The sequence below is a fragment of the Vulpes lagopus genome, chromosome 19, assembly GCF_018345385.1.
Source record: "Vulpes lagopus strain Blue_001 chromosome 19, ASM1834538v1, whole genome shotgun sequence".
Taxonomy (NCBI): domain Eukaryota; kingdom Metazoa; phylum Chordata; class Mammalia; order Carnivora; family Canidae; genus Vulpes; species Vulpes lagopus.
The window spans coordinates 26434156-26456291 of record NC_054842.1 but is presented as its reverse complement, the minus strand read 5'-3'; the positions used below and the strand labels follow the sequence as shown (position 1 = coordinate 26456291).

At 42.1% G+C, this 22136-nt stretch overlaps 1 protein-coding gene across 1 annotated transcript in view; it reads left to right on the top strand.

Annotated features, from left to right (window-relative positions):
• Positions 1–20241, top strand: part of PLCL2 (phospholipase C like 2) — a 206715-nt gene extending 186474 nt beyond the window's left edge. The window contains exon 7 of the mRNA XM_041734109.1: positions 20117–20241. Within this exon, the coding sequence (XP_041590043.1) occupies positions 20117–20182 (66 nt within the window). The 3' untranslated portion in view covers positions 20183–20241. The remainder of the gene's footprint in view (positions 1–20116) is intronic.
• Positions 20242–22136: the final 1895 nt, after the last annotated feature.

The window sequence follows — 22136 nt, the reverse complement described above, 5'->3', positions numbered from 1 at the left end:
GCTGGGATTTTAATCCAAGCTTTTCTTTCCTAAATCAGTGAAACTTTGTGCTATTTTTTAAAAGATCCCAGACACTGCAGTCTAATTACTGCTTCTCCCAAAACAAACTTGCTTTCAGATTTTGGAAGAGTAAAAGCTACCAGCAACCCTTCTTGATTTGTCCTTTTTGGTGATTCAGGCCTGAGAGCTAGATTAAGTATGAGTAATCTGCTACATCCTTAGGAAGGTGCTCAGGCTGCTATGATTAATTTGTTTCTGCTCAGATTCTTAAATATCCTCTTTAAAAAACGCTTTCTCTACTCAATTCTTGTCATTGGCATGCTAACAGTGTGCATAAATTGAGGCATGCATCTCCACTGGCTCTCGGCTACATGTAATTCTAGCTAGAAAATTAAACCTATCTGTTACGTGAATGAGAGCGCGGTTCCCTGCACATCTCAGCAAACAACTGGCCGATGGCTTCAGCTCTTAGCTCAGATATGACCTCTACACAGAAAAAAAGGAAAGGGAATGTAGCAAAGAATTAAAAGTAGTTTTACAGAATGAGAAATAAAATAACGTAAGATTTAGACTATTGTTAACAATCCTTGAATTTAGCTGGTGAGTAATAGCAACATTCAACTCTAAGTGAAACCCAGAAATAATAAAAAGTGACTTTTAAACTATGATGGAATTGAAAAAAAAAAGTCCATTTACAGTCATGGCAGGCATTATCACAGGTGTGACTTGAATGAGAGCAAGGCACTTGTGATTTGCCATATGTGGTTCATACAGGGGTGGAAATGGCAACTTTTGGACAGAAGGAGCCTGAGAGGATGGCATGTGACATTTTTCCAGATGCGGGAGTCACAGAGAAGAACGATGTGATGTGCTGCCCCATGTCACAAAGTCTGACAGGGCAGTGTTGGCACCGCACCCAGTCCCGAATTTGTCCACTTTTTCCTAGATTAAAAAAAAAAATCAGCTTTCTTTTGACTCATCTTTTCAAAGGAATTAGCCACAGGATGGGGAAAAGGAGTCACACTTGAGTTAAAGCTGCCCTGTTCCTCCGCCTGCCTCGACCCTGCCCAGTGAGTCCCCCACCCTCTGTTAAAGATGATGGCTCCAGCCAGCGGAGCATGCATTCATGGCTCACTGAGCTACTTACTCTCTCCTGTTCCTCACTCATACTGAAACGGGAACCACTTGTCACATGGGCCAAGGTTATGATCGATGACCTTTGTAAGCAGTTTGTTCTTGTAAAGGACTCACTGGTCTGCTCTGAATTGAACCCATTAGTTAAACAAAAGTGAGACATAGTCCTGAGTTCATCAGTTGTGGCGACAGCAGTCAAGTCCTGGATGGGGAGAGTCATCTGGCTTGCAGTCTTCATCATGTGGCCTCCTTTGGTATATTGAATAGTTTGTGTTGAATCTATAATCAAGGGTTGAAATAATATAAATGCAAATTTGAACCTAGTCAACAGCATTGCTCCCTTGTACCCACCCACTGAGTGAGAAAGCCCGGGCTAGATTTTGCTCTACCATTTTCAGTAGGTGCTCGTGTCTGAACTAGGGTTTGATATGAGTAGACCTAACATTTGCCATGAGTTGGAAAAGTTTCCATTTCTTATGTTTGACAGTGGGACCCTTTGTTGGGGCTGTGGTTAGGGACTTTGCATATGTCATTCCATCCTCTCAACAACCGGTAAGGTACTTATCCAATATTGTAGACGAACAAATGATGACTTTAGCCAAGGTCACAGACTATTCAAATCAGGATTTGAACCCAGATCTGCCTGTTCTGAAGCCTGTGTCCCCCAAACACTATACTCTTTAGAATTCCAAGTATGTATTTCTCCTCTAAACTACAAGGTGGGTACTATGTCATTAAGAATAATGAGGTAATTGGCATTTCATTCCTCTTTCATGCTGAACATGAGCTCCCTAGAAGCCACTTGAGATTTACTCTGATTTTATTGATCACATTTTAGACACCAGGGATCACCATAAACAAAAGCAGACATGGTCCCAACCCATAGGGAGTTCACAGTTTGATTTTGAGGAGCAGGAGAGGAGACATTACTCCAAATAATTATAAAGATGAAATAAAATTCAAACCATGGCAAGGGTAATGAAGGGGCTACATGGGCTCACATCCTAGCTGAGTACTGAAGGGAAGTGTTCTTAATCTCTGCTGCTTCTGTAACTCAAGGATTGAAAAGGAAAAAAAAAAAAAAGCTTCTTTTCTGCACAAGATTCTTGTGAGGACTGAATAAGATGGTATTTGTAAGGTGCCTGGCTCACAGTGGACTTGTATTATTACCATTAGTTATTCTTGAAAGACAGGGCCATGAGAGTATACAGAGGGGCCTCACCCTCTTGAGAAGATGGACTGAATATGTATGGCTCTGAAACACAACCCTCAGAACTTAAAACAGTAATTATATCTTTTGTGGTTCTGTGGGTTGGCTGGACTCCCTTCAGTGGTTCTTGTGTGGGGTCTATATCATGCAGTTGTTGGCAGATGTCAGCTGGGACTGCGGTCATCTGGCAAGATGGCTCCCTCACATAGCTCTTGGCAGGGCATTGGGTTGGGTTGTGAAGCAGAGCATCCGCCTGTGGTCTCTCCATGTGACTTGGACTTCCTATAGCAGGGCACTGGTTTCCAAGAATGATTGTTTCAGAAGACCTGTATGGAAGCTGTGGGTCTTCTTGAGACTTCTTGAGCCTATCGTCAGAAGTCCCAGAATGTGACTGCTGCTGTATTCTGTTGTTCAAGTATGTCACTAAGTCTGCTGAGGTTCAAGGGGGTGGAGAAAACAGCTCCCTCTCTTGACAGGGGTGTGGCAAGGTCACGTTGCAGAAAAGGATATGGGATAGGAGATATAAAGACCACTTTTGGAAGATACAGGCTGCCACAGAAGATTTCCTGAAGGCAAAAATTGTCAGCAGAGGGTGAATTTAGGCAATTTAGGCAGAGAACCCAGCATGGTGCAAAACCCAGTGGTAGGAGGGAGGGTGGCCATGCTTGAGGAACATAAAGAAGCAAAGTGAGACCAGGGTGCAATGAGAGGGAGAAGGTGTGAGGAGAAAGTGGTGAGGGTGCTGGAGCCCACCACAAAGGGCTCTCTGTAGGCTTTGTCAGAGGTTTTGGTCTTGTTTTCCTAAAAAAGATAGTTTTATTATATTAATCCACCTGTTATTCGTTTTACTTAATTACAAAAGAAATATATGTTCCTTGTTACCAAAGAGGTCAAACATGGAGATGTTCAGATGTCACCAACAAATGCTGTCTTCTCTCTGATAAGTTGCCACTTTTACTGTCAAGAAAAGATAGAACATTCTAATTTATTTTTATTTTTTGAAGACTTTTATTAATTTTTTGAAAGATTTTATTTATTCACAGAGAGACAGAGACACAGGCAGAGGGAGAAGAAGCAGGCTCCATTCAGGGGGCCCGATGTAGGACTCGATCCTGGGACTCCAGGATCACGCCCTGAGCTGAAGGCAGGTGCCAAACCCCTGAGCCATCCAGGGATCCCCTCCAGAAAGATGTTTCACTCTAAACCAAAAATCACAAAAATTATTTGGAAATGGATTGTTGTAGTCATTGAGATTGTTGAGATGAGCATTCTGAACATATAGCAAAATATGATATAGATAATGAATATTCAAAACATTGAAAAGGTACTAGATGAAGAGTAAAGCCTTCTTTACATATCCCCCTAGCCTCAATGCCAAGAGCTTCTCATGCTTAATCATTTCTGGTTTTGATTCTTCTGATAATTTTCTCCCAAACTCTAGACCAATGCTGTCCAAAGAACTTTCTATGGTGATGGAAACATATATACCTGTGCTATCTAATGCAGTAGCCACCAGTCACATGTGGCTGCAAATTTAAATCTTAATTATTAAAAACTCAATGAAATACAAAATTTGGTTCCTCAGTCACCCTAACCACATTTCAGTCATCGCATTGTCACATGTGGCTCGCGGCTACCATAATGTACAGTGCAGCTACGGAGAATATGCTCCTCCCTCTGCATCTGTTTCATCAACTGGAAAAGACCTGTGGCTTCACACGAAGGCAAACAAAAAATATAGCTCACATCACTGTTTCTTCTCTTTGCCCTCTCTTCATTCCCAAGCCCTCCTAGGAACATTTTAGTTTTAATGCTGTTGGTTTACTATTATAGCTTTTAGTAATATATTTTATACTATTTCTTGATACATGCATTGCTGTCATACTTTGATCCACCACCATGTTAGGTCAGGATGTTAGAGTTCTCCCCTATTCCCTCCACAACAGCTGCACTTGCAGCTGCCAACCGCCACACCTCTCCCTCTCCCATCGGCAAGGTCTCTGGATAGCATTATATTCTAACCTGTAACTGTAAACTTCCTGTGCTTTCTTTAAGATTGGTTTTAAAATTAAATAACTAGACTTTATAATGTTATAATTTCATATGAATTAATTTGTTCTAGAAATAGTGTGACTAAACCTGTCCAGAAGGAGATATTTGGGAGCCCAGGCCACCAAACCTGTGCCATTCAAGGTGAGTAGAACTAACTTCCACTGCCAGCCGAGACAGAGTAAGGGGGAATAGATTTGCCTTCCTGCAGAAAACAGCCAAAACCCAGAAGGCAATGGTTTTCAAGACATGGGACCTCAAACATAGAAAGACACCGATCTTTTAGAGGAAGTAAGCAAACCAGGTGAGCCCTGTGATTGCCCCAGCTGATAACCTTGAGAGAGCTTGCAGGCCCTGTGCCAAGAGAGGAAAGCGAGGCAGAGCCTAGAAGCCACCCTCCCCCTCAAACCCAAGTCCAGGAAGTGGAGCTGAGGGACCCAGAAGATCAAGATGGCTAGAGTTTGTGTATGGGACAGAGTGCTGAGGGGGGAGAGCTGCAGAGGATGGGGGTTCGGCAGAGTGCCAGTTGGCACAAACGAAGACAATCCCTGAGGCAGAGAAAGACCCACTCCATCATTAGGATAGAATTTCTCGACTTTTTAAGATTATCAACTCCCTAACGAGTCATTTTAGACATTTTTTCACAATCATTCTCTCCCATGAGATTTAATACCACACATATACATATGTATCTATATGGCTATTTCTGTACTGTATGCACATGTATGTATATATGTGTGTGTATATGTATATATATATTTATGTGTGTGTATATATATACATAAAATTATGTATATTTCTGCTTTATATATAAACAGAGTGAAAGTTAATTTCTGAAAACTAAATATTGCTCCTCTGGGCTGCTTGCCACCAGCCAGACTGGAGATCCACATAATGCACAGGACCCCAGTGAGAGTACTCAGAAGGGTTTTGCCTCAGTAGTGGGAAATAATTCACTCCAGAACAGACACTGCTTTGACCCCACCTAACCATCTTAAAAGTAAGGCCTAGGGGATCCCTGGGTGGCTCAGCAATTTAGCGCCTGCCTTCGGCCCAGGGTATGATCCTGGAATCCTGGGATTGAGTCCCGCGTTGGGCTCCCTGCATGGAGCCTGCTTCTCTCTCTGCCTGTGTCTCTGCCTCTCTCTCTCTCTCTCTCTCTCATGAATAAATAAAATCTTTAAAAAAAAAAAGTAAGGCCTAAAAAAGTCAAACTTTTCCAGCAACTGAACTGCATCCCTGAACAAAGCTAAGAATATTTATAGGAATACAAAAATATTTAGGACCCCAAAAGGTAAAATTTGCAACATCTGGTACCCAAAAGAGTTATGTGGCATGCAAAGAAGCACAAAATTACAACCTAATGAGGAGAGAAATCCGTGAATGAAAACCAACCAGAACTGACACAGATGTTAGAATTAGCAGACAAAAGTATTAAAACACTTATTTCAGCTGTATTCCTTATGTTCAAAAAATTACGTAGTTGCATAGATGAGATAGAAAAGACCAAGATTGGATTTTTGGAGATGGAAACATCAGTGTGTGAGTGAAAGTTACCATGGATTGGATTAATGGCAGATTAGACTTTGCAAAAGAAAAATTAGTGCACCTGAAGACAGCATAATTGAAACTCTCCAAAATAAAGCACACATAGGGGAAAAAAAGGAAAACAAAACAAATGAACAGAACACCAGTGAGCTGTGGGACAACTTCAGGTGGCTTAATATGTGTGTGACTGGGGAGTATCCAAAGGCGAGGAGACCGTGGGAAGGATCAAAAATGAGATTGAAAATATAACAGTCAGGGGCACCTGGGTGGCTCAGTGGTTGAGTATCTGCCTTTGGCTCAGGTCGTGATCACGGGTCCTGGGATCAAGTCCCATATCAGGCTCCCTGCATGGAGCCTGCTTCTTCCTCTGCCTGTGTCTCTGCCTCTCTCTCTGTGTCTCTCATGAATAAATAAATTTTAAAAAAGAAAAAAGAAAAGAAAATATAATGGTCAAACATTTTGTACAATTGATGAGGGCTTTAAGCCCACAGGTGCAGGAATCTCAACAAACCCCAAGCACAACACACAAGAAAAAAACTGCATCAGAATCAGATTGCTCAAAGCCCACAGTGATAAAGGGGAAAATCTGAAAAGCAACCAGAAAGAAAAAGACATACTATACAGAAGAACAAAAATGAGAGTGACAAGCAGATTTTGCAGGTGGCAGCGATGCAAGTGAGAAGTCAGTGGAGTAACATCTGTAAAGAGCTACCTGATAGAAAAGTAGCAGTCTCCCTGGATTTCTCTGCCAGCAAAAACATCTTCCAAAAAAGGCAAAATAAAGCTTTTTTTCAGGTGTACAAAAGCTAAAACAATTCATTACCAACAGACCTGCACTACAAGACACCATTTTAAAAAAAAAGGTTTATTTATTTACTTATTTGTTTATTATTTAAGAGAGAGAGCAGGGAGAAGGAAAGGGGCAGAGGGAGAGAGAGAATCTCCAGCAGATCTCCACCCAGTGTGGAGCTGGATGAAAGGCTTGATCCCTTGACCCTGAGATCTTAACCTGAGCTGAAACCAAGAGTCAGATGCCTAACTGACTGAGCCACCCAGGTGCCCCAAGACATCACATTTTTAGGAAGTCCTCAGGAAGAAGAAAGTAATAGGAGACAGAAATATGGATCTGCACAAAGGACTGAAGAGTTTGGGAAATGGTAACCACATATGTAAACATATAGGATTTTTTCTTATTATTTAAATATCTTTAAGAAGACCATTTCAAAAATAATGATGCAACTTATGTAAATGTAAGATGTATGACAACAAGAACACAAGATCCTCGAGGTGAGAAATAGAAATATTTTACTGCGAGGTTCTTATGCTTTGTGTGAAGTGATATGACATCAGTTCAAAGTGTAGTGTTGGAAATAAAGACGTGTGCTATAAACCCCTGGGAAACTACAGAATAACAAAACAGAGTTGTAGCTCACAGTAAAAAATGAGGTGAACTAGAATAGTAAATCTCAAAAGAAAAGGAAGAAAAAGGGGGAAAGGATACATAGATGGAGCAAATAAAACACAACTGGCAAAATGAAATGTGAAAATTTGATAAACCTGACTTTAACATTAGCTTCTGGGATGTTTTGTTTGTTTGTTTGTTTGTTTTGAGATGCTATTGAGAGAATTGAAAGTCAGGCTGGAATAAATATGTGCAACATTATATTTGACAAAAAACTTGTTTCCAGAATACACAAAGAATTCTTACAACTCAGTAGTCAGAAAGCAGGCAATGTAATAAAAATCATAGATAAAGGACTAGTGACAAAGAAAATATAATGGTCAAAAAGCTCATGAAAAGATATTCTGTGTCATTAGTCATTAGGGAAATGCAAATGAAAACCACAGTGAGATACCACAACATACCCACTAAAATGGCTAAAATTAAAAATATTGACAATGCTGCATGTTGATGAGAATATGGAGCAACTCTAATTCTCAAACCTATTTTGGAAAGCAGGTGGATATTTTTTGATATAGTTAAAATTATACTTAATTTATGAACCAGCAATTCCAATCTTAAATTTTCTGCAGAGAAAAGAGAACATATATCCTCTGTAAGTCTGGTATAAGACTGTTGACAACAGCTTTACTCATAATATTCAAAAACTGTAAACTACCCAAATGGTCATCAGCAAGAAGATGGATAAACAAAATTGTTTATCCATCAAAACAAAATTGTTCAAAACTTCTCAGCTATAAAGAGAACAGATTGATGGTGCCTGCCACAAATATAGATGACAGTAAAAAAAAAAAAATCTCATGCTGAGGGAATAAATCTAGACACTGAAGAGTACCTAGGGTGTGGTTCCATTCTTAAGGATTGTAGAACAGGCAAAGCTAGGACTCTGTAATAGAAGGGATTGCGGAGGATGTTGCCTGCAAAGGAACTTCTGGAAGGATGCAGATGTGACGTGCATCTGGTATGCAGACATACCATTTTGGTTCTGATTCTTTTGTAGGTAACCAGTATCATTTTCCTGGGAACTTATGGATCTATTCTTTATTTTTGGTGTTCTAAAATGTTGTGATGAGATATAGATAGATAGATGATAGATAGATAGATAGATAGATAGATAGATAGATAGATAGATAGATAGATGTTTGCTTACTCATTCAACAGATACTTATTGTAGATATTGATTTCAAGGAAGCCTAGGAGCTAGAAACAGCAATAACTTCCCCATTCTCATGGAGGTTACATTCTGGTGTGGGAAAGAGACGATAAAGTAAGAACAAGTAGATGAGATTCTGCAGATACTGATAAGTACCAAAAAGAAAATAGAACAGGAATAAGGTAACAAGCTGAGACAGGATAAGGGGTCCTTTAGGAGAAGCAGTCAGGGGAAGCCTCTCTGAGGAGGTGGCATTAAATGCAGCCCTGAGGGATCCCTGGGTGGCGCAGCGGTTTGGCGCCTGCCTTTGGCCCAGGGCGCGATCCTGGAGACCCGGGATCGAATCCCACATCGGGCTCCCGGTGCATGGAGCCTGCTTCTCCCTCTGCCTGTGTCTCTGCCTCTCTCTCTCTCTGTGTGTGGCTGTCATAAATAAATAAAAATTAAAAAAAAAATGCAGCCCTGAATAATGAGGAACCCTGGGTTTATCTGGGAAAGAACATTATAATAAAGGGAACATGCTCCCAAAGGACCAAGATGGGAATGGACTCACAGTGTTGGGGAACAGAAATAAGCCAGGATGGCTGGAGAGTTAGTAAAGGTGAAAACCACAGGAAATAAGGACCAAGGGCAAATAGGAGTAGACTCTGCAGAGCCAGTGTGGATCTTGGATCTTATCCTCGGTAAATTAAGGAGTACTACAATCTCATTTATATTTTAAAAGATCACTCTGGCTATAAATGAAGCAGGGGGTGGAGGGGGTGACGGGGGTCCAGAATAGAAACAGGAAGCCCAGGTAGGAAGCTGTTGCTGTAAATCAGGGGCCAGGGATGGTTGGGAACAGAGTGTAGCAGTAGAGAGGGGGAGACGTGGGCAGATTGGGGTTTTAATTGGACGTGATGTGGCAGGAGAGAAACTGAGATCAGGAATGACTTGGGTTTTCATCTGGGCAACTAGGTGAATGCTGTGACTTTAACTGCGAGAGTGGAGATATGGGGAGCAAAGGTTGAGAAGAGAAAATCACATCTAAGTCGAGATGCCAAAGAGACCATTGGAGTCCAGTGTATGTGCCAGACATCCGGGACAGGTGAAGGGTTAGGGAGGCTGATGTGAGAGTCTCCAGCGTGCAGCTGGTGTTCAGGGCCCTGTGTGGTAACTGACGGGCCCTTTCATTATGAAGTCTGTGTGTGAATTGCATGTCTTCAAGTCCAGACATTTTTTCTATTTATGTCCCTATACCCTCTCCATTCTACCTATCCTCTCTTTCCAGAATTTCCATTAAGTGGATGTTAAGTTCTTTGGACCAATCTTCATTTTATTATTGTCCTCCATTTTATTCATCTCTTTTCCCTTTAATTCCATGTCTCTCTTGACTCTTTTTTCTGGCTGTTATGTTGATCCAGGTGATGTTGGCTTTAATAATTTTTTTATTTCCAAGACCTCTTTGTGGTTTCCTGATGGTGGTTTCTTCTTCCACGCAATCTGTTCTTATTTTGTGACTAGAATCAGGACCCTATTTAGATCTTCCATAAGTGCATTTCTTTTCCCTGTATTATTTTTTATGTGATCAGCTATTCTGTTTATTTCTCTTGGACCTTCTCTTTTGTACTGTGTTTTTCATCAAGTGTCAGGAGGGCTGTAGTGTTTATGAATGAAAAATTACTAGTGTGGTCAACATTGCTGGGAAGGGTTCCATGTGTGTGTGTTCTCTTTGTCTTTCCCCGAGTGGGGACACCCCGAGAGGATGGAGTGTGTCTGTTAGCAGGCTTCATTGCAGCACATCAGCAAGAACTGCCAGTCAAACATGTATCTCAAATGATTGTAAATTGAATGTAGCATGAACTATTTGGACAAATTGCATTATAATCTAGAAAAGAAGTGGTGAACAGAAGTTACCCCTGAAAACACAAGTAAATGTTACCAATTAATCAAGCCTCTTTTCGCGTGGTTGATCAACTAGTAATGCCTGCCCTGGATGAGGAGGGGCTCAGAGCAAGAGGCTCTCCAGTGTGATTCCTGCTTCAGACCACAGCACTGCCAAAGGGTCCTAGCTCCGGAGTCTTTAGCTCAGACTCAGCCTGGATGAGATGCTCAGGAATTTGTCTGGGGGCCTTTACAGCAATCATTTCATTCAGTGATAATGCACAGTTAAAGGTATGTAGACTTGCTTTGGTCTCTGTCGCCAGAATGCCGACAGGGAGGCTGACTTGAGAGGACATCAGGTTGTCTATGAAGTAGCTGTGTGCGTCAGTCCTAAAATGTGTGTGCATGATTAAGTAAGTGATCGTGTCCCAAGCCAGGTGCAAGCGATTTTGGGGATATACATATTTCTGTTAGCTTCATGGACATGGTTGACCAGAGTGCACTGCATTTGATGATATTTTAATGGCTGATATGACAGATAAATATTTATTTGCCCTCCTAAAAAAAAAAAAACACACAACAAACTGGATGTTGTCCTTAGCAACTTAGAAAGACAGATTTGAACGGTTTAAGGACACTTTAGTAAAAGTGTCAGCAAATGTTATATCCACAAGGAAGAATTCAGAGGAATGAATACAGGGAGGACAGAGTCCAAATGCAAGGTGGGCCGGGTCTGCCGCATGCAGGTGTAACCAGGCATTAGCTGGGAGAAGTTCTAGTGAGTCAGTCCCAGCTTTGCGAGATAGTGAGGCTAAATGTTAATCAGAAATAGTAAAGAGAGGCATGATGGTGGAATAAATGATGATCAAGAGAGGGAAATGGGTCAGAGCTGTAAATATAAGTGCTTCCAGAAGCCAGAAGCCAGAAGCCAGGCTGATAGTATAAATGTGTGAAATAGATGGAAGGGTAATAGGGAGAGTGAAGTCTGCAGCCAAGGGGAGAGTTAAAATCACCTCCGCAGACACACTGATTCAGGTTCACCACCACCACCAATGTAATGCCCAGTCATATAGAAAATTCTCAGAACCCATAGCGTGATGTATTTGTGGCATTGTGGGCAGTAGGAGCCTCTGTCCCAGAACTGTTGCCTCATGAATAGTCGGGGCAATCGTCCACCTCTGGGGTGCTTGTGACTTGTGATGGTGCTTCGAGTTACCCAGCCGCTGCTATTTTGCAGTGCTTCCAACTTACTTCAAAATTACCTTTAATATAGAGAGCATTATCCCCAGAATCTCTATTTAATTTGCAAGGACATATAGGAGAAGGAAAAGAATTGCCCTGATTGGGGTGGGGTTGGGGTGGGGAATCTTCTTGCAATTTTCCTCCCACATCTGCCGTTGGCTCATGGCATTCACTATGAACATGAATATTCATATGAATATAATATGAATGCTGATTAAATGAAAAAGGCAAATTGAGGTCATGTTCACAAGATTTGGGGGAGCTGATGAGACTTGCATCTTGGAAATTTATAATCTCTGTAGGAATATATCAGGGATGAAAATGTATCTCCTTCAGGCTTGAGGAAAGGAATTGGATGGCACCACAGTATTTTAGATCTGGCAACAGCTCCTGGGTTCATCAAATCTAATATATTTTTCAAAATGCAGAAACCAAGGCCAGAGATGTTAAGAGAGTATCCAAGGCCACAGAACTAGCCAGGGTCAGATGTATAAGACCAGATCCTGGGAACTCTGGTTCCAAATGCAATTCCCTTTCAAGTCTGTTCCTATCATTTTGTTTAATTTTGAGATGATGCTTGACAGTGATTGTACCTTCTCTGGAGATGATTCCATCGTACATGTAGGTCACCAATTTGAAACATACCAGTCAAAGCGATGGCACGTGTCATTTAGGTGATTCTCCTCCTGGTTGTTCTGAACCCAGCACCTAAGCAGTAGTGGTAGAAATGACGTAGGGTGTGGCAAACTTTGGTTCTTGAATTTTGCAGTCATCTTCACTTAGGAATTTTAACAACACATTTTATTAGTAATAAAATCTCTTTTATTACTCAAATGAGGTAATACTGTCTGCTACCTCACTTAAACAAGAAGTAGAAATTTTGGTCTAAAAAATAAAAGTCCATATTCCCTTAGGATATATACATACCTTCCTACTGTGTAAATTATATCTGTTGTTAAGTGACTCTAGGAAATATGAGCTTTATCTTATATACTAAGATCAGCTTTTGAAGATAGTGGGAAAAGGCTGATGATGTTTTTCTCTGAAAAAGAACCTGTACAAAAATTGACCTAGATTTGGGTATAGAGCATTAGTGAAGACAGTATAAGAGAGATAAGTATTTAGGGGAAAAAACCCTCAAAAAACAAAATGTAAATATGGGTATGACGCTCGAGATTCTGCATTTATAACAAATTGCCAGGTCATGCTTATGCTGTGTGTGCAAAGATCACATTTGAATTGCAAGAGTCTAGAGAACAGCCTTATTATCTATACAAAGACAGTTACAGGAATTGATTCTGCCAATAATACATACGAGGCATTTAAATTTGCCCAGTGATTTTCACTGGAAAAATTGGAAGGTTGGGGGAAATTGGGTGGATTTGTAAGAGAGTATATGACATACTTAAAATCACCACTTAAATTTATCATAAATTTCTATGATATACCATATATATTCACCATAATCTGTAATAAGTCATTAGTGAATGTGCATTTCTATCCTGGATCTTTCCTAAGTTCAGAAAAATCTTAGTGTTGGCTCAAGTGAGCAGGAGAAAGCTTCCCCAGGTGTTGCCATGCTGGTGGCCAGGAGGAGGAGCACCAGGGACCCTCCCTCAGACCAGACCCATAACCCAGAAGGATTGGTTAGGGCCACCAATGCAGGAGCCCAAGGGTTCCACAGAGGGGACTCAGGGGCTGCCATGGGGAAGAAGCAAATGTAAACCATGCCTCGATTTTTAAAACTATGAATATTTAAAAAGGGAAGTTTGGAAACCATGCCTTCCCGATGAAGAAATTGTGGCCTTGAAAGGCAAAGTGACTTCCCCAGAGAGATCAAGCCCCAGCCCTACCCATGTTCTTATCAGTTCTGTTCTCACAGCACCGCTTTCCCCTAAACTACCCCTGACTCTCTTTGTCATTGTTGGTGCTTTCTTTCTGAGAAACAGGTACTGTCTCAGGATTCAAATTGATTCCTCCCCTATGGTCGATCCTACCCAGTCTACTGCACAGTGTGAACATGGGCAAGGGTCCTAGAAATAAGAATGCCTGGCTATAGGCCTCAGCCAACAGAGGTTCTTGCCTCCTCAGTGTCGGGTAATTTGGCTGAACTGAATTAGGTAATCAAGCAGGACTGATCTGTGGTCACACAACAGACCTTTATAAGTGGACTTGGCATGTCACACACACACACACACACACACACACACACACACACACACAGCAGCCACCCCCAACCCAGGCCCTGCCTTCAGGGTCTCGGACCAAGACTTTTTTGACTTCTTCACCTAAGTATTTTTGGGACCCCTCTCTTTTGAAATCTCTATGACCTAAATGGAACACATCTTGTGTAAGAAATATATCAGCAAGAAAATCCTCACAAAGTACGCCTCATAAGTGTGCACTTGTGGCAGGATTCTTGTCCTTCCTAATCAGCAACAAATGAAGGCATTATACAGTCTGCATTCATTCTGTACTTACTTATTGAGCACACATATGTGCCAGGCACTGTTCTAGGTGCTAGGGAAAGAGGACACTAGTTGACACTGATAGAGGGTCAACAAGTAGACTGACATCTGAATAAATGGCAAGCTGTAGTAGGAGTCAAGTCAAAAGGTACGTTAAAGAACGGCAGGAGGGATTCTAGTACAGGCATAGGTGTCAAGGAAGGCAAGGCCTTCTGACTTTGAAAAGATTGGATTTACCCAAACAAAGAGTGGTGGAGCTAACATTCTGGGCAGAGAGAGGGATGCATGTGAGGTGGGGGAGCTCAGTATATTGGGGAGTAAGAGGAGACATGTGAAGGAAGAGTGACCTAGATGAGTCTGGAGAGACAGGCATGGACTAGATAACATGGAGCTTTGTAGGCCCAAAGTGTGAGAGGAAGTGAGTTTTATTCCAAATATGATCAGACAGCTATTGAAGGGTTTTAAGGGTATGATTCCATTTTTGTTGTAAGATCCTTTCTGTTGGTTGGTGGAGGAAACAGTGGAAGGTTGCAAGAATTGTAGCAGAGGAACCAGAGTGCAGATGTAGTAATTCATGGCAAGGGGGGTGGTGGCCTCCATTACAGAGGTTGCATTAGAGGAGAGAGGAAGGTATACATCCGGGATGCATGTTGGTGATAAAGATTTTCTACACAATGGATGGGTTGGATGAATAAAAGGAGGGATGAAGGATAACCTCTAGGGTCTGACTTAAGAAATAGTACCTGAAGGATTAGGGGAAAAGCACATTGTGAGGAGGTCAAGAGTTCCTTTTTGGACATGTTGAGAGCCCATTAAACATCTGAGTGGAGATGTCAAGTAGGCAGGGGGATATATGGATTTGGAGTGTGGAGGGGCAGTCAAGGATGGGAAGATAAATTGGGGAGTCACTAGCATACATACATGGCATGTATTACCAAGGGGGTCGATGAGAACATCTGGGAGAGGGTGTTGGTAAAGTGGTGGACTCAGGACAGAGCTGTGAGGAGCCCAACATTTAAAGCTGACAAGCGGCTTGTTGCTTGGAATTCTCACCATTGACATCATTGTTTTTTCTTATGGTATTGGGTGACATTGCCTTGAGTCATGTTTCCCACATACTCTTCAATGGCACAAGAGAAATTTTATATGAAGAACCAAATCTATCACTTTGGAGATGATGTAGGAGGCAGGAAACAGCAGAGTTGCTCACCGTCAGTGGATCATTACTGGCACCATTTGTATTTTTTAATCATTTACCTCATTGACATTGCCGTATGAGAGGAAATGACACAGCAAGATTTGTGTGTCGTGGAGAACAAACAACACTGTAACATAGTGTGTTGTTTGTGTCTCCTTCAGAATGAAGTCCAAATGCCTTCACAGGCAGAGCCCTCTGTGGGGAGTGAGGCCCCTTGCCCAGCCTCCTGCCCCGCTCCCTGGAGCACCCTTTGCTCCAGCCACACTGATACTGATCCTTCTGCTGACATGTATGTCTCTCTGCCCCATCTCCCACCCTTTAGGCCCCATGGCCACCTCCTTCTTATCCTTTATTCATCCCTCCAACATGCCCTCCTTGGGGATCACATTCTTCCCATGCCCAGATGCTGGCCCAATGGTTCTCTCTGCCCCACCGTGTCACTCTGGGCACCTTGTATTAGGTGGGATGATGTATGTGAGATTCCAACCTGGAATTTGTATTCCCATACTGCTCTCACCTCCCGCCTGCCCTTCCTCATGCTTTGCCCTACAGATTTCGGACTTGCCAACAATCACTTTAGCCAATTCCTTGCAATACATTTCTTGGTATATATCTCCTCCTAATCTGGACTCTGACTGTTACAGGCAGGTTTCCAGTTAGCTCTGGCTGCATAACAAATCTCAATAAGACTATGTGGCTAGACTAACCACCAGTTTATTCTCTTTGTGGAGTCTGTGAGTCAAGCTGTTGGAAAGGGCACAGCAGGCATTTCTCTCTCCTCTGTTGATGGCTGGGGCCTCCATGAGATGACTTCAATGGCTGTGCGGGGTCGGGCATGGTATGGGGCAGGATTCAGTAGACTAGGGAAATCAAGGCTGAGATGACTTCCTCATACATACTCCCAGATCTGGAGCTAGGATGAAGGGAGGCTGGATTTAGCCAGACCGCTGACTAGAGCACCTCCATGTGGCCTGTCCTGATGGTGGTCTCAGGGAGGTCTAGCTGCTGAAGGCCCAGGTAGGGAACATTCTCCAGTGACAAAGAGCTGCATGGCCTTTTACAGTCTCACCTCAGAAGTGACATAGCAATACTCCTGCCATAACCCCTTCCCTGAGGTAGTCACAGGCCCAACCAGGTCAAGGGGAAGTGACATAACCCAAATTTCTTCATGGGAGGAATGTCAAGAATTAATGGCCATAAATAAAATAAAAGTGAACTGTAAGTAAAGGTAAACAGTTAAGGCAGGGTGTTTATTCCACCCCTGCTCGGATTCTAGGCTCTATCTCCTTTGCATACCGTTTCTACTTCCAGGAAGGACAGGGAAACAAATGCATAAGGAAAATAAATGCATGTGCTTATTTATCTTGTCTTTTACTTTCTAGGCATTGGAGTCAGGTTGCCTGGGTTTGAATCCCAGCTTGGCCATTGACTGACTGTGTGGTCCTGAACAATTTAATTGACCTTAATTTCTATACCTGTAAATGGAAATCATTGCAGCCCCCACCCCAGAGTGATGTTGTGAGGATTGTATGAGCTCATACATGTAACATGCTTGGCACCAGGCCTGGGATGTTTAAGAGCTGAGTAAATGTCAGCTATTATGGTCCTTATCAGGGTCTCCATTGAGAGTATCATTACTCACGTTCTTGGTAGCTCTCTCATCAAGGATCAAATTCAGTCATCAAAGTAATTCTCACTCCAACTGTCTGAGGAGGCAGATGTGATATTTCAAATGCTTAACAACTGGCACCATGCATGATGGATACTGTGGTGACGTGAGGCGGTCCCAGTCTTGGGGGGCTGGTGGCTATCACAGATCTGCAGGCCAGGGTATGAGCACAGTACTAGGTACCCCTTCCTCCCATCAGGTCCAGACTTGCATTGGCCAGAGGGGCAGAGGCTGGGGCATGGGAGCTGTGGCAGGCTGGCAGGCTGCTAGACATCCAGAGTGGCCCCAGGCAGGGCCTGGGGGGCTAGGGAGGAGGGACATACAGAGGAAATTCAGGGCAGTGGCTACTTTCCTACTCTTATGGCAATACACCAATGGTCTAGCAACAGGTATGATCATTCCAGCATGGGTCTGTGACCTTCAGCCAGGTGGGGACAAATGGACTGAACACTGAAAGCCCCACCCCATCACTACCTCCTCCTGTGTACACTGCCCAGGCACTGATCTAGGTTTATCTGAAGTCAACTGGCTCAGGTTCAAAGAGTGGGGCTTGGGCCAGAGTTTGTGGGGAACCCCAGTCATGTTAGGACCTGCAGAGATCAAGGAGGAGCCCCAGAGGCCCCAGAGCCAGCCTGACATGGCCCAGGGCCTAGCTGTAAGACCAGCTCTGGGTGCTGACACCAAAGTCAAACCTTTGAGGGCTCCTGGCTACCCAAGTACTTCTTGTTAAGTAGGCAACAGGAAATGTATAAATAAATTGTGATATGTTCACACAATGGAATGCCTTAGAACAGTGATAAACACAATACCACAACTCCACCACATTAGGTGTTCATGGGTGTAACAGTGAGAGAAGGAAGCCAGACCCAAAGCCATTCTTACTCAATACAAGGTACATTTTTTTTTCTGTTCTTCCTCTTCTTCACCTCTCCCTCCTCCGTATCTTCTTCCTCTCGTTCTCTTGCTCCAGTTCCTCCTCCTCCACCTTTCTTCTTTTAATTCTTCTCATTCATTGGCTTTGGATGCCCCTGGGATTCCTGGGCAGAGCGCCTGGGGGCCCTGCTGTAATTCAGCACATTATTGGCATGAAGCCCCAGATGACAGTCACAGCCCCGGCTCAGACCGTGGCCCGCTCCTGCTCCACGCCTTCTAATGACAGTGCATCGTACCTGGAATAAGCTTCAAACGCATCACTGGTATTTAAACCAAGGACTGGCAAACAACAGCCTGTGTGTCAAATCCCACTGGCCATCTGGGTTTTTCTTTGTTTTGTTTTTTTGGTGTGGAAGGTTTTTTTTAATTTACATTCAAGTTAGTTGACATATACTGTATTATTAGCTTCGGGGTAGAGCTTAGTGATTCACCAGTTACATATAACACCCAGTTACCCTCCTTAATTTGCGTATTACATCAAGTTACCCTCCTTAATGCCGATCACCCAGTTACCCCATCTCCCTGCCCCCCTCCCCTCCAGCGACCCTCAGTTTGTTCCCTATATTTTAGAGTCTCTTATGGTTGGCCTCCTCTCTGTCCTTATTTTATTTTTCCTTCCCTTCCCCTATATTCATCTGTTTTGTTTCTTAAATTCCACATATGAGTGAAATTATATGGTATTTGTATTTCTCTGATTGACTTATTTCGCTTAGCATAATACCCTCTAGCTTCATCCATGTCATTGCAAATGCCAAGATTTCATTCTTTTTGATGGCTAATATTCCATTATATACATGTTATGTTTACTTACATATTTATAATGAATGATGTATTTATAATATATATCATTATATATGTTATATTATAAAAGTATACCTTTACCACATCTTTGTTATCCATTCATCCATTGATGGACATCTGGGCTCTTTCCATGTCATATTTTGGCTATTGTGACCATTGCTGCAATAAACATTGAGGTGCATGTGTCCCTTTGAATCACTATGTTTTATCCTTTGGATAAATACCAAGGAGTACCGTCTGTTTTTATCAACAAAGTTTTATTGGGACACAACCATGTGCAATCTTTACATATTGCCTATGGCTGTTTTCAGCTCCAACAGCAGAATTGAGTAAATTTGATAGAGTCTCTCTGACCTACGCAGTCTTCAACATTTATTACCTGGCCCCCTCACAGTTTGCTTACCCATAGTGAGGATATCCCACCTGAAGTGGCCCCAGCCCAACCCCAGCCTCATCTCCAGGTTCTTCAGGTCCTGTCTTCCTCTTTCCTGCTCTCTACCCGCAAACTGTGCTCACCCTCCTCCCAGCACTTCCCAAGACCATCATTCCAGTCTCAATCCTAATGTTCCTAGGGCCTTCTTTGGCCATGAGATATCATTCCTCACTCTCTACCTTATCTATCGTACTGATTCTTTCCAAGACTTTTTTTATTTGTATACTGACAATCTCCCTCAGTGAGAGTGTAAACACTATCATGGCCAATATTTGATCCATCTTGTTCACGGGTTTGTCCCCAGCAGTCAGCACCACAGCCCATTATAGGGGCTCAGTAAATATTAGTTTAACAAATGAATGGAGGAGTGAACTTTTTCTAAAAGACAACACTACACAGTGAAGACCTGGTGTAACAGAGCATAATGTGTGTCAGGCTCTTACCATCCAGTGATTACATACTCTGTGAACTTTAGTTCCCTTTAACAGCCTGTGCAGTAGGCAGTATTATGCCCATTTTATAGATGAGGAAACAGAAGCTCAGAATGGTGAATCAGCTTGCCCACAGTCACACAGTAAGTGATGGAATGAGATCAAACCTATCTGAATTTAGTGCTCAGACATCTCTGGTAGTCCTGCTGTTGAACCCAGCCCAGAGGGCTTTGGCTCTTGCTAATACTTGAAAGGCACCATCCTCCCAGAAACTTGCTTCTGTGGATGTAGCCTCAGAAGGGCACAGAATCCAGCTGGCAGATATCATCTTAGAATTTGAGTCCAGGCTGTACATATGCTATTGATCTGCTACCCTCATTCATTTAAAAAAAAAATCCAAATAAAAATGAAGCCCAGCAGTCAATCTGACTTAATTAGCTTCTCTGGCAGCTGCCATCTGAGAATTAGGGATTATCCTGAGCCAGTAAATCCTAACTGATTCTTTTTTTTTTTTTTTTGCAGTGTCAGATTGGATTAAAGGAAACGTTGTGGGTAAAATTAAATGCTACGCCTTTCTTATTGCTTTAGTTGCCTGAAGATAAATGCTTTTCATGATGATAAATATACCATAAATTCTCGTAACAATAACTGAAATTCAAATAAATAGGCTGTGTAACCCCATGTGACTGTAATTTTCCTTTTATAGTCAGCTTGTTTACTGTTTATTGAAGAGAATGCCTGGTCCTTGCCTTTGAGAGATTTTAAATCAAGGGTTAGCCTGACCTCTTAAAGAAAGTGCCAAGCCAAGTATCTGTCTGTATCTTTGATTATATTCCCTTGATTAAGAGATTTCAAGGTCACAAGACCCTTGACCCAGAAAGTTGGAATGGGCACAGAGGTGTAAATGAGAGGGAAAGCAAGAAACAATCCGGGCAGAAGTCAGGAATCCTAGGTTCTAATTGACCTTGACCCACTTGCTTCATCCCTTTATGCCCCGGTTTTCTCATCTATTAAATGAGGTCATTAATAACTGCCCTTCATGCATCATAAAAGTGTTCTACCCATACCTGAGATATTGGGTGTGAAAAAGAACGCAACTTGCTTCTTGGTATCACAATGAGTGAGTAGCTTTGCCTGGTGTCCAAAGACCACTTTAGACACCTGGATCACAATCTACAATGTCAGTAATGAGGCAGAAATCACCAGGCACTGGCATTTATAAGTTAAATGTTACCTACAATAAGCAAAAGGGAAAGTGAAACTAATAGACACATTTCTAGGAATGTAACAGCATGTTAGTTGGAAATTTTGACTCAGGTACCATAATGTAATAACTATGAAATCCCCAAGATTCAATCTACAGATTCAGTACAATCCCTATCAAGTTCAAAGGCATTTTTCATAGACATAGAAAAAAATACTAAAACTCATATGGAACCACAAAAGACCTTAAATAGCTTCAGCACTCTTGAGAAAGAAGAACAAAGCTAGAGGCATCATACTTCCTATCTAAAAATATATTACAAAGCTATAACAATCCAAGTAGTATGGTATGACATCAGAAACAGACACATAGGTCAATGGAACAGAATAGAGAGCCCAGAAATAAATCCACAAATGTATTGTCAACGATCTTTGACAAAGGTACCATGACCACATAATGAGGAAAAGATAATTTCTTCAATAAATGATGTTGGGAACACTGTATATCCAACCACAGAAGAAATTGGACCCCTATCTCATCCCATGTACAAAAAGCAACATAAAATGGATTAGAGACTTAAATGTAAGACCCAAAACTATAAACTCCTAAGAAGAAAATATAGGGAAAAATATTCCTGACAGTAGTCTGAGCAATGATTTTTTAAGATATGACCGCAAAAGCACAGACAACAAAACTAAAAATAGACAAATAGGAGAGCAACAAGCTGAAAGCTTCTACACAGCAAAGGAAACAATCAACAAGAGTAAAGAGACAACTTACGGAATGGGAAGAATATTTGTAAGCCATGTATCTGATAAGGAGTTCATATCCAAAATATGTAAGGAGCTCAAACAACTCAACAGCAAAACAACAACAAAATTACATTAAAAATGGACAAAAGACCTATTCAGACATTTTTCTAAAGAAGACATAGGGAGATGGCCAACAGACACATGAAAAGATGCTCAATGTCACTCATCATCAGGGAAATGCAAATCAAAACCACAATGAAGTATCACTTCGCACCTGTTAGAATGGCTGTCCTCAAAAAGACAAGAAATAAAAAATGTTGGTGAAGATGTAGAAAAAGGGGAACCCTAGTGCACTGTTAGTGGATGTGTAAATTGGTGCAGCCACTAAGGAAGACAGTATGGAGGTCCCTCAGAAGGTTAATAAGAGTTCATTTAGTGCACATGCAGATTGGCCAGGGTTAGCACGTCTAGAATGGTCCTGCTTATACTTGTGTAGTCAACTGTTGATCTTGTCTGAGCCCCCTACGAATCTGGGAAAAATTAGCCGACTCCATTTTGCTCCATGTTGTCTCTCAGGCTAGACTAG